This window comes from Octodon degus, unplaced genomic scaffold, assembly GCF_000260255.1.
Source record: "Octodon degus isolate 3935 unplaced genomic scaffold, OctDeg1.0 scaffold00026, whole genome shotgun sequence".
NCBI lineage: Eukaryota > Metazoa > Chordata > Mammalia > Rodentia > Octodontidae > Octodon > Octodon degus.
Window position 1 is genome coordinate 1,175,075 of NW_004524602.1, and position 13,495 is coordinate 1,188,569.

Below are 13,495 nucleotides of genomic sequence, written 5' to 3' on the forward strand. Positions count from 1 at the left end.
CAGAATAAGACGTTTCTCAGCAGAGTTATCTAATAATTTGGGTAGCTCGATTAAATTGAGGCAGAAAAGGAATTCCCGGAGATGGAAAAGTTTATGGCTATTATACCACACAATTTAATATTCACTAAAAGACTGCATCATTCTGGGAAATTTAGAGTCCCTGTGGCAGTATTCCCAATGAACTTTAATATTTAATGGGTATGAAACAGAAATCAGCCTGTTTTGAATATGGAATAACTTAAAACTCAATTTTTATCAGAGCCGCAAAGACGGGATTTAAATGAGACACTGCCTAAGACTACTCTGGAAAATTTGCGATTTTGCCACCGCTGCCTAAGGGACGACGCAGGCCGCCACGCATTTAGTGAGCTGTTTTCCCACGTGCGCCTTCACCAGCGAGAGCAAGAGAATTACCCGAGTGCAGTCTGCTGGAGAGAGAAAACAATAGATGGAAAACTATTTACAGAGAGTTCCCAATAGAGTTGTGATAAAAGCAGGAAATTCAGAGAGTTTATTAAGCTGATTCGGGGAAGATTAGAGGCTTTTAAACATGGGTCTGATTGATGTAAAAGTAAACTTTCTTGAAAATACCGAGATTCAGGGCTGCCCGTTACAGCCCAGCACCTTGCTGGCGGAGCTTGCACGGAGGATGCAGATAAACAGAGCTGGACTGAGAGCAGGAAAGGGCGCGGGTGCCCGGCGGACCGCTGCAGGGCTGGCGCGAGCGCCTGGGTCACCGCGCGCGTGGGGCCTGCGACCTGGGGGCGGAGGTCGGGGAAGGAGGCGGGGACTCGCCAGGGGAGCGGGCGCGGGACTCGAGGAGTCGTTTCCTTCCTATTAACCAGACCCTGGGAAAAAGCTGGGCTGAAGGGGTCGTGAAGGCGGGGACCTGAACCCCTTGGCCTCGGACTCACGCCTGAGAACCGGAGGCCCAGAACAGGGGTGACGATCAAGGCCCCGGCTGGTTCCCTGATTCCCGCCCGTTTCCGGGTCCGGGGCCCACCGTACCCCGCTAGTTCGCCTGGCCCGCAGTCGCCTCTCGCCCAGCGCCGACCCCAGTGCCGTCCCAGTGAAGGGACCGGGAACCGGGAGCAGGGATAGGACTGGATCTGGTCGGACCGGGGCTTCTGGGGGCGAGGCGCCGCGGCTATTCCGGGCGAACTTCCGAGCAGCTAGCGCGCGGGACTCCGAGAATATCCCCTGACTCAGCTGGAACCCCGGAGCCTCCACTGGGAACTGCACCCGGCCTCCTCCTGTCCCGACCTTCACATTTCGAGCTGGTGACTCCAGGGTCCCAGTTTGGGCATGGGGAGGCCTTCTCCTGCTGTCCCGTCATGCTGTTTTTGTTTAACCTGACCCCTTTTCCTAGTCGCTGGCTCACAGCCTTGCTGCGATCCCAGCCCAGGTGAGTCAGCTCCACTGGGCTGCGAGGCTCCTGCACCTCCCAGCTGCCCCCCATCTTGAGCTTCATTCTCTAGATCAATCCTTCCAGACAGGGTCTCCTTTCCTGGTAATGTGTGATCCTAATCCGACAGAAATTATTACTGATGTCACTCAGTGACCGGCTTAGCCCCGACCTGGGCTCAGATGGAGCACATGTGGCAACGCCGGACCTGAGCAAGGCAATAATTTAAAACTTGTTCGGAGCCAGGCCACCGAGGTTATACCTGGTGTTGCTTTGTCTCACGCGATCTGAGAAGGTCCCCTGGGTGACCAAGGCCTCCATCACTCAGCTGTGCCCGAGGACGATCCCACCCTCGGGTTCTTACATGGGGGTCCTGGGGGTTCCCTGCCGGGAAAGGCAGGGCCAGGCTGCACGCCCCTCGCAGCCACAGTGCCTGATGGCAAATCTCGAGGAAAAAAATCTCAGCAGGCCAGCATTAAAGCTTTAAGACTACCAGGTGCTCGAATGCACACTTCCCTTTCAAATTTGTATCACAACACAAAAATCCAACACGGAAGTTAGAATAAGTTATTTTATTACAAGAACAAAACAGACGTGCCAATTTAATTTTTATTTTTGCCCATATTACAAATGCAAATTATATATTGCCATAAAATGGAAGTTAACAAACTCCAAAATACTGTGCATAAGTGAAATAAGTTTAACTTGCAAAATTAGGGAGGACATTGAAGTATCTACAGTCATTATAAATAGTGCAAAGTAGGTATCATATGAACATTGGGGGTATAAACAAGGCCGGAAGGTGCCATTGGAACGCTGGAAATATTACCAAGCCTACTCAAATTCAGAGCAGCCAAAACATTTAATGTTTTTCTTTTTTCAAAAAAAACTGTCGTGCTTCTTCCCAGGCCTGCTGAGGAAATCTGTTAGCCAGTTCAAGATAGTCTTGGGGACCAAGGCATCTTCCTGAGAGGAACAAAAAGATTAAACAGTTAAATTACAGACAAATTTTTTGATGTTTAAGAAATTTATTTTGATATCTAAGAGTACCAGTTGGAGACAAAATACTTCTAATAAATCATGCATTTTATGTTAATGAGGTGATTGATCTGTCTCCATACTGAATTATTGAAAGTATGAAATACAGAATATACACTTTAACTACAATCCAGTTTGTGCTTCTCCAATATTCAGGCACCAAGCCATATATAAAACATGGTGGAAACTGAGGACTCCAGCGTGGGGGGCTCTCCTGGGAAGGTGTCCCGTGTGTCGACGTGACTGTGGCTGGAGATGGCGCCCATGCAGCCACATGTAGCCCTTAAATAGTTTGCTTAACAAAAACCGTGTTTAGCTTAAGTATAATTTGAAGCGCAGAGGGACTGGCGAGGACGCTGTGGCGGCTGAGGCGCTTGCAGTGGAGTTCACCTGAGTGCAGCTCAGGGTGGTAGGGGCGGGGGTTCATGGGCGCCTCCTTGAAACAAAAAGGGACCATGTCGGGGTGCCTGCTGACTGGCTGTGAGGCACCCTCTTTTCTTTAAGCAAGTAAAGACACCAGGAGCCGTCACTGACATTGGCTGTCTTGGAGCAAAACAAGGCGGGCTGCCCGGGCTGCCGTTTGCAGTTCTGTGAGTGAAGCTGCAGGGTGAGGAAGGCAAGACTGCAGCCTGAGGAGAAGAGGGCTGAGCCCAGGGGCAGCTTCCAGGCTGCGCCCTCCACAGGGCGACACACAAGAACAGAAAGTAGAAGAAGAAAAAAAGTCTGCAAGCCTTACTGGCAAAAAACAAACCTCCAAACCCTCAAAACCAAACAAAAACAAAAACAGAAAAATCCAGCCATTGTACAATTAAACATAAATACATTAGAAGACTTTTAAAAGTATTTTCATGTATTCTTGAAATGTAGAAAGTTGTGCAGTAGTTAACAGCAGATCCGCTGCTGTCTCCAGCAGCCACTGAGGCTGGGCAGGAGGGCAGTGGCTGAGCCTGGCAGAGCTGGTCACACGTGAATCCCAGCCCTGTCCAATGGCACCAGCTGAGGTGTTGGCTTGAACCTCTGAAAAGCTACATAGCTTTCTGTTTACTTTTCTGAGTAAGTCAATAAAAAATGGCATTTCTTATGACATTGTAAGAAATTTTACTTCCTGCTGCACAGTTTCTAACACCTGCCCACCAGGCTGCATAGCCCTAGGCCTCTCAGAGTGGGGCCGCTGGGTGGGGCAGTGGGCACTGAATGCCACTTGAAACACAAGCAAGCTATTGAGGCACTGCAGAACACTGGCACCAGAGGATTAATCAGAGATGCTGCTGCAACAAGCAAAGCCGCAGCCGTGCTTCTCAACCCTACTCTGGGATCAGAAGATTTAGAAAGTAAAAGTTTAAGACTGTAAATTTCTATTTCTGATCAGAGGAAATGTTTCAGCTGACCCACAGCAGAGAAAAGCTTGCAAGTTTGCTCACCCCAAGACTAAACCCAGGGCCTCTACACCGAGCTGCAGCCCCAACCCTTTATGCTGAAAGCATTTTTACATCATGAGTACATATATGCAGTACATGAAGTTTACATTCATCTTAAGGAGTAGGAACATGTATAGAACACAGGTTCCTTTTAAATCTCCTTTCCTTTCCCACCCCCCCTCCATCTTTAAGTCCCTTTCCCGTCTTCTTCTTAGTTGTTTATGATGTACAGTGCTTACATTCACCATGGGCATCTGGCATCTGCACTTGGTATCTGACGTGACACAGCTTAAGTCATCCTCTTCTCCTCCCCTTCTCCCTCAGACTCCTGGACCCCTTCCATTTGCAAAAGCTCTATCTCCTTGCTCCCTTCTACCCATCCCTGGCTTTGCCCTTTGTTTGTCTTACTCAAATGAGGAATACTCTTCTTTAAGCTTATGTGTCTGACTTCACACAACAGTGTTTTCTAGGTGCATCCACTTTCCTACAAATGTCTCAAATTTATCCTTCTTTATAGCCAAGTGGTACTCCACTATGTATAAATACCACATTTCCTTTACCTATTAGTCTATTAATGGACATACAGTCTGCTTCCAGGACTTAGCTATTATGAATTGTATTGCTATAAACATTATTATACATACATATTATTGTACTATGATGTCTTTAGCTTTTTTGGGAAGATGCTTACAAGGGGAGTAGCTAGATCAAATGAATTTTTTTTAAAAAATGTATTTAGTACAGGGTCTACAGGGTCTCACTACACAGATCGGACTTGTAGTGATCCTCCTATGTTCAGCCTCCTAAGCGCTGGGGTAACAGGTACGCACCACCATGCCCAGCCTCAACTGCCCTCTCAGCATGCCCCTGGTGGGGGGGCCGGCATGGCAAGCCAAGGATCAAGCCCTGGTCCCTATGTCTGCCAAAGCAGGCACTTTAGTCTGCTGAGCTACCTGCCTGACCCTTCAAATGGAATTCTTAATTTGTAGCATTTTGAGGCACCTCCACACCAATTTTCATATTGGCTCCCCCAGTTTACACGCCCACCAACAATGCAGGAAGGTTTCCTTTTCACTGCTGCCTCATCAGCGTTTGCTTTCTGACTTGCAGATGAGGCCATTCTTTCTGGTGTAATGTGAAATCTTCAGAGTTGCTTTAATTTGCATTTTCTTATATCCAGACATGTTGAGCACTGTTTTTATGCTTGCTGGCCATTTGTAATTCCAGGTCTGTTCTTTCATTTGTCAATTTCTTGATTAGTCCTCTTCTTTTGTGTGATCTAGTTTGTTTGTTTTTTTTTTTTCCATTTTATATAGGGTCTACAATAGGGTCTCACTATATAGATCGAACTCATAGTGATCCTCCTGTATTTAGCCTCCCAAGTGCTGGGATTATAGGTGTGTGCCACCATGTCCAGTCTAGTTTTTGAATTCTTTATTCCAGATAATTTTTTAAAAGTTTCTTGAGAGTCTTACTAAGTCACTGATTTGCCCAGGCTGGGCTCATACTTTTAGTCCTCAGACTCCTAAAGGCCATGGATTATAGGTCTGTGCCACCATGACTGGTTAAAACTATTATTATTATTATTATTATTATTATTATCATTATTTTTTTTATTTGTATTTTAGGGAAGGGTCTACAGGGTGTTCAGGGTCTCACTACTAGATCAGACTCGTAGTGATCCACCTGCTTACAGCCTCCCAAGAGCTGGGATTATAGGTAAATACCATCACTCTCAGTCTCAATCGCTGTCTCAGCATACCTGGGGGTGGGGCTGGCACAGCAGGATAAGAAAAACAATTATTTTTTAATAAAAAGTTCAAACACTTGAATTCAGGGGGAAATTTTGGGCTACTACTATTAAAAACTTTATTCTGGACACAGACAGGGAACTAAACCTGTTATTTTGGCCTTGATATGAGTGCCACAGGCCCATGAGTGGCTCTTAGCGATGCAGTCCAGAGTGGCTCTTAGCGATTTGGTGCCCTACCTGGTTCAGCTGCCTTGGGAGCAGGAAGAGGGCCTGTGCTTTTCGTCACTGCCTCTGACTTCTCTGTATATTCAGATGCATTTGTGCTTCAGGGCAAATTTGGTAGAAAACTGGAATTTCTGTAATGCTTCCCCAAGGGGGTACAAACGTACATCTATGAAAGGTTCACTTTGCCGGAGACCTACCTCTGGGCTGCTGCAGCTGGGAGTCCGCCTGGCTTGGCGTCTGTGTGAAGTCCTGTATGGGAAGAGAGGGGTTCTAAGGCATCTCTGAGCAGAGCACACCTCAGAGGGCTGGTAAATCCCTGTGCACACAACCACTTGTGCACACAACCACTGTGCACAAGTAATCTTGAGCTCAAATATGAAAGCAGAAGGAAGTCATGTTACAGGTCCAGGTTCTTAGGAATTTCCTTAAGTGAATGGTGATAACTTGAGTCTTGCTAAATAAGTCTCACCAGGGCCAGGCTGCTTCATACTTTGGAAACTGAAACTTTACTTTGTACCTAACCAAATTCACTGTCTTAAACTATTAACACTTTCATGATTTTGAAAAAGTATAACTTTAACAGCCTATAATAAAGATTATGGATTTTCTGCTGCTAAATCTTAAAAACTGATAGTTTTACTTTTAGATGGAAACTGAAAAATATAGTATATAATATATAAATCTTCAGAAAGCCATGCCAAATCAGTCACTATTTTAGTATCATTTTCAACAGAATATTAATAATTTAATACACAGGACCTAAAGAACCATTTCATAAAGTAAAATCCAATGCACAGTCCCTTGACCACAATTATTAGTAGGAAAAAAACTTGATACAAGAAGGCAGTGTAAGAAGTTTCTGTGGCATTTACTTATGGATCTTTTTGGAATGGAGAAAGGTAGATTTAGAGGTACTTTGGATCATTAGCAGATGAAGACAGGAAGTGTGTTTGACCTTTCGATTGTGGCTTTATTTGCATTTCTGTAAGATGTTCTCTGAGTACTTGAAGACTTGCGTACCGCTGCTGGTGCAGATTCCCCTGGGCTCTGCTCAGTCACTGCCAGGGCATGGTCTGCTCTGCCCGTACCTCAGGAGCTGCACCAGTCCTGCTTTGCTTCTCACCCATGGGGCTCACTGCCTCTCATGCGATATTTGTTTTACTTTTTTGTTGCTGTTAAGTGAAAGATTTGTAAAGGTGGGAACACTGATCTGTTTCATTCACAGCTGTAGTTGTAGTGCCTTGGATGGTACACAGCGTACATGCTCAAAATTACCTGCTGAATGCAAGGGTGAGCAATCTGAATGGAAAAGGTCACAGGCTGCAGATTGTCTATAATGTATTTTCTATTTAATTCAACACTGAGGCTGTGAGAACATATGAAGATTTATTATAAGACAGTTTAGAGACTCATATTTGGAAATCCGAGTAGCTGACTTGAAAACATTTCCAGAAAATGAAACCCAGACTTAAATGTAGCAACTAGGCTAGAAACAAAACAGGTCTATGTATGGTTGATGTTACTGGCTTATTAATTAATCATTTAATAGAGAGTAGTTTAGAAACCATAAAGCACTAATGTCTAAGGTAAAGAGGCTTGGCGCTCCCTCTCACTGTCCTCTGCTCTCACCCGGCGAGGCTGGGCGTGGTCAATCCTGACAGTGACCGATGCGGATGAGGCAGCAAGAAACAATGAGACACAGGACCCTGGTTTCTGTTTCACTATTACGAAGACCCGGAAAGCACAGGCTATTGACTATGTCTGCTGGAGGCAAGAACAGTGATTTTACAGTAGCACATTTGAAAGTAAACGAGACTTTTTAGAAAGTAAAAATCTACAAGGACAGAAAATTAGTTACTAACAGATGTTACTGAATAATCAACTTGATTTTCTATGGTGTGGACTGAATAAATTTAGATTTGGAATTATTACTTTGCTACGGCACTAATTCTGATTCTAGCTCTGTAGAGTTTAACCAAATCAGGAAAATATAAGGCTGTTAGTAATATTTTCTAGGGAACAGTAATAATTTAATCTATGGGCACCTTGAAGAACCATTTTAGAAAGTATTTAAAATGTTTAATTTATCTATAGGTAAGCAACAGGCTCCATCATGTACGTACACTTATGAAAATCATATTTAAAAATTTACAAATAAGCTGGAGCTTACTTGCTTTTTTCCAGCAGTTTCTGCCCATTTCAAAGCTAGACTAAAAGCAAGTAAATGCAAGATAAATGTAGCAGTCAAAGTCCTGCAGTCTGGCGGTCTCTGAAACACATTTTTTGAGTGTGGGTTTTCCATTTCATTAACAGCAAAAACTTCCTTTCTTTGAAGCCCTTCAGGTAGAAATTATGTAACAGGCAGCCTCAGTTCTGTGAGTGGCATTTTAGGAAATGAAGTTTTAAGTGCAGAAGTAGACGAAGCTTTTAAGACGGAGAACAGAAGATGAGCGTGATCAGTTGGCTGACTTTTACTTTGTTTTCAGTCACATCAGTTCACACACATGCCAGAGAGCAGGGCTTAGCTGGGGGTTACCTGGATGAAGGAGGCCAGCAGGACGCAGCTCATCTCCTGCTCCAGGATGACCTTGTTCTGGCGGTTGTTGTAGCAGGCAGCGATCAGCGAGGGGAACAGCACTTTGATCAGCCGTGGGTCACTGAAGTACTGGAAGGGCAGCTGGCACAGCTTCTGCAGCACTGTAGGGTGGCGGCCTGACTGTACAATTACCTAGAACAGAGGGGTTGGAGCCACAGAACAGGGTGAGAGTGTGAGGAAGAGCCCTCGACTCCTAGAGGCGTTTACTGAATTATATTTGAAGAGAGTGGGAAATAAAACTTAATTCTTTCCCCATGTACAGAAAATATGCCAGACCTGTACAGCCATGTAAAAATTATAATTCACGCTGAGGGTGCAGCTTCAGACTCAGAGCACACAGGCTTTAACAAAGCACGGCAGCTGGGCCCTTAAACTTACAGAAAGCTCCCTGGCCCTGCCCACTGCAGCCCTCCCATGGCCCCTCGCTGGATGCCCTGCATGCAGACAGATCAATTCCGTAGTATATAGGCCAGGCCTGGAAAGAAAGGGGACGGACTCGGGACTGGGAATGGTTTCAGCCAGCACAGGCTCTAAAGACCCTTCCTCCAATCCATGCTCCTTATCTTTGTTTCCATCAGTGCCATTGAATCTAAAAGGAGAATTGTTTAGATAAATGAGACTGTTGTCTTGAAGCAGTCTAGGTTTACAACTGTGTACATTTTAAGAAATAGAGCAATGCAATTAATGGGCTTGCAGGGAAGCCCTCCTAATTTACTCCTGAGGCCCACACGATAAACTAAGAAATGCCAGAATCAGATCTGTTTCGAGTAACTTTGATTAGACAGTTCTAATATGAAAGAGCTGGGTGACCCAAAGCCCACTTCATGCCACAGGAGGAAGCGCTGAGACAGTTAGGAACACTGTAAAACCTAAGGTCAGGACTGTAAATTGTACTTGGAAAAACACAATTTTACAGGTACACACCCAGGCACGACTGCATTCAAATTAAAACCAGAAGGACAGAATGAAATAGCAGAGGCAGGAGAAACATAAATTACAAGGATTTACAAGTTTTCAAAGTACTTTTAACAATACTTTAAGAATACACTCTCCGATGATAATGCAGTTTGGTTTTAGAACAAAATCAACAAAGTAATAGTTCACATATTTTTGTTCAATAGCTAAAATGACATCAAAAACCTTTAGAGAATGTTGATAGGGACTTGTTAATACCTTCAAATCCAAAAGGAATTTTAAAGACTTGCACTGTGTGACAATTCTGCACATGGCTATGTGCTGCTATTTCTGACAGGGTTCAGAAAAATATGTCTATCGTTTACTGTATTGATAAAGCATTGACTTAGATCTTTAATTACCAGCTAGACAGTTTGTCATGCAGCCAAATGGTCAGCACATTAGGATTTATAATGATACTACTATCAGAAGTCTCCCCTTGTTCTTTGGGCAAAAATTAATAACATGTTTTTTCTTCAAAACTTCATTGTTAAAATGCTATTATTGGAAGGTTTGCTGACTGAAAAGTCATTAAACTGCTCGATCTGGCTGGCACAGGTGCAGTGCTAACTCAAAAATGTCATGCTTGGCTCCTGGTAAACCAAAGTGGGATATGAGTATCATCAGAACTTTTTGCTCTTGGTCTCTGGAAGCAGAAAGTAGGGACTGTAGGGACTCCTGGGTCTCTTCAAAGTACAGAGTGGGTTCTCCTTTGCCTGTTTATAGGGTGACTTTGTTGAGATCTCCAGTAGCAGAGTGAGATGGCTGGCTGCAGACACAATGGATGGAAACAGTTCTGCTGGCTTGGGCTAAGAAATTCCAATGGGAGGCCCACCCTGACAAGACCAAATCAGGGCACATGGAGGAGTCTACAAGGGCTAGGAAGAGCCTACCCAACCCAGGCCCGACCATGAACCAGGGTGGGACATCATGCAGCCAAGTTGTTAATATCTTCCTAACCACATTTCAGACCTTGTGGGAAGATGGGATGAGGAGGTCCAGGAAAGAGCTGGCTTATAGCAGTGAGACTTGGTGGGCTAATTCAGGTGGGTCTGTGGCATAGGTGGCAGGTGGATGTATGTCATGAGCCTGATGTCAGCTGAATTAGCTAAGCACTTTCCTTTGGGGCAAGGAAGCATCTGGGAATGCAAACATCCTGACTTTGAGCTCAGGGTTTTGGGTACCAGAAGAAAGTTGTCTGAGGGGCTTTTGACAGATGGGATAGGGGTGGAGAGGGTCAGCTCAGTTTTATTCCATTTGGCCATTCCCTCCCTGGCTGTGGCTGATCAAATGTCATCTTGGTTTGCTGACATTCTCAACTCCACAGCAAGTTAGTGCTGCTCAAGGACTCAGAGGGAGGCTCTTTGGATGAACACAGTGTGCACAGTGAATCATCTTAGGCTGGGAATATTGTGTGGTGTTCCACTGAGGGGCTGTGTGTCATTCCCTGAAGCTGGTGTCACCTCTGAAGACAGAAGTCCTTAGCAGGCCCCGCCCTGAGCCTCGCCTGGACACCTGCCCCACTTTTGAGGCCAACATAACACACAGGTGCTACACTGAGCTCCCTTCCAGTGAGGGCAGCCTACTGTGTCTGTCTGTGGAGGCCACTGTCATCAGCTAGAGGCAGCAAGTCCAGCAGGGCTGGCTCAGTCTTTCGGATTTGTGGACACTTTCAGATGCTAAGCAGGGCTCTAAGGAGCTAAGGGAACTCCAGAAACACCAGTCTCAAAAGAACAAGAGTGGGCCTGGCCCTGTGGTGCGGTGCTAAATAAGGGACTAGCAGGAGAGCAAGCAGAGCTGGCGCCTGCCTCTGCTCACTGTGAGCTGAGCAGCCTTGGCAAGCCGCTCAATTGCTCTGGCTTTTAAGGTGGTCAATTTAAAAAAGTAAACATTTATCCACATAACACACCCATTAAGTGAACAGCTCAATTTCATAAAGCGAGCAGAGGGTCACATGTACCCTGATAAAGACTATGACAAAATAATGCTGGATCTTTAAATCTATTCCTTCTCACTGAAAATTAGATTCCTATGTTCTGAATTTGAAAAATAGTCTATGCACATGATTTGACTGTATCACGAGGCAGGCAATGCTTCCAGGCGTGGCTGAGCCATCCCTGGTCACTCTGAAGAGGGCCAAGACAGCCTTGCTCCTCTCTGGCCTTCCAAGCGCAGGCCAGGCACAGCCTCCATGTGGGAGCACTGCGCATGGGCAGGGTGTGGCAGAGGGAGGTGCAGATCCCATGGCGCCTCCTCCTTTTCTGAAACCGTTGATTCTGGAAACAGTGGCTTTAGAAAAAGGAGCCTGTACCCTGGTGACATGTACTATACGCAGGTGGAGAGAGGGTCAGGAAGATCTGGCTGCTGGGAAGAAAGCAGAAACTCATTTAAAAGAGAACCTGAAAATAAAATTAAAACAAAAAACCTGAGTAGATAGATGGACACACTGCTTCTCAGCTGCTGCTGAGCCCAGTGCCACTCATCCACAAGCCTCACAGCTGCGGAGCGCCAGTCTCAGCAAACATCTTCCAAGCAGCTCCTGTGCCTAGGGCTTTTTTATTTTATTTTGGGAACTCAGAGCCTTTGCACTGAACTACATGTCCAGCCTTTTTAAAAATCTTTTATTTAAGACAGGGTCTTGCTAAGTCATTAAATTGCGTAAACTGGGCTTGAACTTATCCTCCTGCCTCAGCCTTCCACTGTGCCAGGATTACAGGTGGGTACTATGGTGCTCAGACCAAGTGTTATATGAATGCTGGAGGGACACAGAACAGGAAATCTCTTCTCAATACATGAGTAACAACTCAGTGTTGAGAGTGTCAGATGGCTCATGGTGGAAGCAAAGTTCCTTACTGAGGTGCAGGTGGAGGGCAGCAGGGCACTGTGGGTGGGACCTGAAGCGCGGGATTGGACCTGGGCACCTACAAGTGCAGGTAGAGCAACTGGTAGGGGAGTTGGTGGATTCAGTATCACTAATACCAGACTGTCTTAGATGCCTGAGCTCCTGAGCTACATAACAAATGCCATTCCCTGCCTCCCAGTGGTGGCATGAGCAACATAGTCTCCTGTAGCTCTGGGATGAAGTCTAAAATTGGCACCAGTGTGGCAGGTTCAAGTGGGTTGTGTTTGGCTACCTGCTTGTCTCACCTTCCCTCCACATGGCTCACAAGATGCCTCTCCCTCCCTGAGTCCCTCTCTTCCTCTTAGAGGGCCACTATCATATTGGGCCAGGGCCCCACCCATCTCACTTCACCTCACCCCAACTCACTCCTATGAGCCCCATCTCCAAGTAGAGTGTTAGGGCTGGGCTTCAATGCAAGGTTGGGAGAATACAGCTGACCTCAAGGCACAGCCTGATTCCTCACCACCAGGCATAGAGGCATCTTTCATAATGGCAGACTACCATTACCAGCTTGGTGCACCTCAGAAAGGCTTTTCCTGAGCAAATGTCTCTCAGTGGTCACACAGTATAAAGTCCCAGGCTCAAGAGTGCTCACTCAGCCCTAGTCTGGCTTTACCCCTGACCTAGGGTCACTTTATGGATTTGGACCCTGGTGGCCTTTCTGTAAACGTGGTGACTGGCATCCTTCAAGGCTCAGATGAAGATCTCAGGAAGCACTCTGTATGACCATGCAGTACAGAATACCAGTCACATGTGCTTGGTTAAGGTGTCCCTCCCCAGCCTTGGGGCCCTGGACATGTCTCTCCTCTTGACTGTAGGGAGCAGAAGGTCCTCCCAGGCTGGGGCCCAGTGAGTGCTTTCTCCTGATCCACCATCTCTGTGGAGCAGGGTAGGACCTGCTCTCTGGCTGGGACTTGTTAAAAGGCTTCATGGCACAGGGAAGCAAGCCATTGCTCATTCCTCTCAGCCCCACCCACATGGGACAGAGCTATGCAAACAGTGCTGGATGCCAGCCAGGATCTTGTGGTGACCAAGTAGGAAATGCATCCTGACTGCTTTGAAAAGAAAATCCCAGCATAAGCATGAGGGAAGAAACAAGTAGAGTGGTGCAGAGACAGAGGCTCAACTTGCTGAGTGCAAGTACGTTTAGAGGCTGTAGTGTGAGATGCACCAATCACAAAGAGGGAATAGGCTGGGGCTGGGG

General features: G+C 46.1%; 1 protein-coding gene across 3 annotated transcripts in view; it reads right to left on the reverse strand.

Annotated features, from left to right (window-relative positions):
* Positions 1-2,006: 2,006 nt before the first annotated feature.
* Positions 2,007-13,495, reverse strand: part of Scaper (S-phase cyclin A associated protein in the ER) — a 438,975-nt gene continuing 427,486 nt past the window's right edge. For all 3 annotated transcript variants that reach the window (XM_023712676.1, XM_023712675.1, XM_023712677.1), the window contains 3 exons: positions 8,376-8,567; positions 6,037-6,088; positions 2,007-2,371 (listed from right to left, as the gene is read on the reverse strand). In XM_023712676.1, the coding sequence (XP_023568444.1) occupies positions 2,268-2,371; positions 6,037-6,088; positions 8,376-8,567 (348 nt within the window). In that variant the 3' untranslated portion in view covers positions 2,007-2,267. The remainder of the gene's footprint in view (positions 2,372-6,036; positions 6,089-8,375; positions 8,568-13,495) is intronic.